This window comes from Emiliania huxleyi (genome assembly GCF_000372725.1).
Source record: "Emiliania huxleyi CCMP1516 unplaced genomic scaffold EMIHUscaffold_258, whole genome shotgun sequence".
Taxonomy (NCBI): Eukaryota; Haptophyta; order Isochrysidales; family Noelaerhabdaceae; genus Emiliania; species Emiliania huxleyi.
In genome coordinates this window covers 124,926-126,701 of record NW_005200104.1, presented here as the reverse complement: position 1 = coordinate 126,701, position 1,776 = coordinate 124,926, and the positions used below count along the sequence as shown (strand labels likewise).

Genomic DNA, 1,776 nt, shown 5'->3' with positions numbered 1-1,776 from the left:
GCAGCGCGTTGAGCACGCGCTGCGGCACGACGTGGCCGTCGGTGGAGTCGCGCGTGTCGTACAGGCCGGCGTCTGCGGCGTGGCGAGGGGGGCGAGGGGGCGAGGGTCGCGAAGACCATGGGGGGTGGGCGGCGGCAGAGCTGGCGTGAGGGCGTCTGAGAAGTGTCTGAGAAGTGTCTAGGAAGCGTCTAGGAAGTCGCACCGGCTGGCGTGAGTGTGCCGCCCCAGTCGAGGAGCAGCGCGCGGTGCGAGGAGCGCTGGAACTTGTCCAGCGACTCGACGACGTCGAGCGGCTTGAAGCCGGCGCCCATCCCGACCATGCGGAAGCTCGAGAGGCCGAAGCCGACAGAGACGAAGTCCTCCTCGCGCTTTGTCTGCGTGGCCTTGAGGTCCGTCACGAAGCGGTTCGCGAACTCCTCGAGCGTGCAGCGCTGGATGTGCGCCAAGTCCTGCGGAGGAGGAGGGGAGGGGAGACAGCTCACTCACCCCGCCCGGTGCGGCGGCGGGCGCCAGACGCGAGAGGCGAGAGGGGAGAGGTTCGGAGGGCAGGCGGAATGTTGCCTTGAGGCCACGCGCTAGCCGCTCCGCCGGCGCCATCCGGAGCGCCGTGTCGAGCGCCTCGACGAGCTCCTGCGGCGACACCGGGAGAGCCGTCACGCGCCAGGCAGGGGGGGGGGGGGCAGACGAAAGGGGGGAAGGCGGGGGGAGCGCCGCCTTTTGCGAGTTTGGGTTGACGCGCAGGCCTCCGTTGAGCACGCGAGCGAAGCCGGAGAACTCGGAGAGGACGAGCACGCCGGCGGGCAAGCCGCGCAAGTGGCGCGAGTAGACGTACTCGAGAGGCCACACGTTGACGGCCTCGCGCAGCTGCGTGCCGACGAGCATCCCCATGCCTGGGGCGTGTCAGGGACGTGTCGCGGACGTGTCGCGGACGACCCGGGTTGGAGCCGGCCCTCCCCTCTGCAGCTGCAGACCCTCGCCTCTCACCTGCCCACAGCTGTAGCCGCGCCGCCGGGGAGAGGCTCGACCGGACCTCGAAGTGCACTGTGCCCGGATAGGCGGCGCTGATGCGCTCGACGATGCGCGTGATCTCCGCCTCGACCTGGCCAGCCTCCTGGATGTGGATCTTGTTGCGCGCGCCGACGCAGACCTGCAGCAGCACGTGCCCGTTCCGGTAGTGCGGGTAGTCGCGCAGCAGCGCCTCCCACGCGAGCATCTTGGGCGCGACTCCCTTGAGCCGATCGAGGTAGTCCACGCCGCCCACAACCACGCGGCCGGAGGAGCAGACCTGTTCACAGATGGAGGCGTGAAGAGACGCCGTTCACAACCGCACGGACCGAGGAGCTAGCCTGCGCGATGGCGCTGCCCAGCTCCGCGGCGCAATCCGTCGGCGCGGCGAGGGGCGCGTGCGCGTGGCCGTGGAAGGCGGCCCGCCCCGAGGCGGCGTGGCTCATGGCGGCTAGCCGCGCCTAGCGTGCAGGGTCAGGGGCGGGATGAGGAGGTGTGCGGGAGGAGGGGCGTGGCTCGTGACGGCGAGAGGCGCCTCGAGCTTGGGGGGCGAGATGCCGAAGGTCGCCACCTGCAGCATGACGTGCCTCCCCTCGTACTCGACCCCGAGGTAGCCGCCCTTGTGGAACTCGTACTCTAGCCCGAGCATCCGCTTGCAGCAAGAGAGGAAGTTGCGCGTGTACTCGAAGAGCAGGAAGCCTACGCTCCGGCCACGACTCGTGAGGAGGGGGTGCGAGGAGCTTCGCAGGGGGTCGAGGAGGAGGAGGCCGA

At 70.2% G+C, this 1,776-nt stretch overlaps 1 protein-coding gene across 1 annotated transcript in view; it reads right to left on the bottom strand.

Annotated features, from left to right (window-relative positions):
- The window catches only part of TPS2 (putative alpha,alpha-trehalose-phosphate synthase), a gene marked incomplete at its 5' end in the record, with an annotated part of 9,727 nt that overhangs the window by 1,240 nt on the left and 6,711 nt on the right, over positions 1-1,776 (bottom strand). Inside the window, 7 exons of the mRNA XM_005777700.1 lie at positions 5-72; positions 203-449; positions 487-630; positions 736-890; positions 985-1,285; positions 1,335-1,466; positions 1,577-1,704. Of these exons, the coding sequence (XP_005777757.1) occupies positions 5-72; positions 203-449; positions 487-630; positions 736-890; positions 985-1,285; positions 1,335-1,466; positions 1,577-1,704 (1,175 nt within the window). The remainder of the gene's footprint in view (positions 1-4; positions 73-202; positions 450-486; positions 631-735; positions 891-984; positions 1,286-1,334; positions 1,467-1,576; positions 1,705-1,776) is intronic.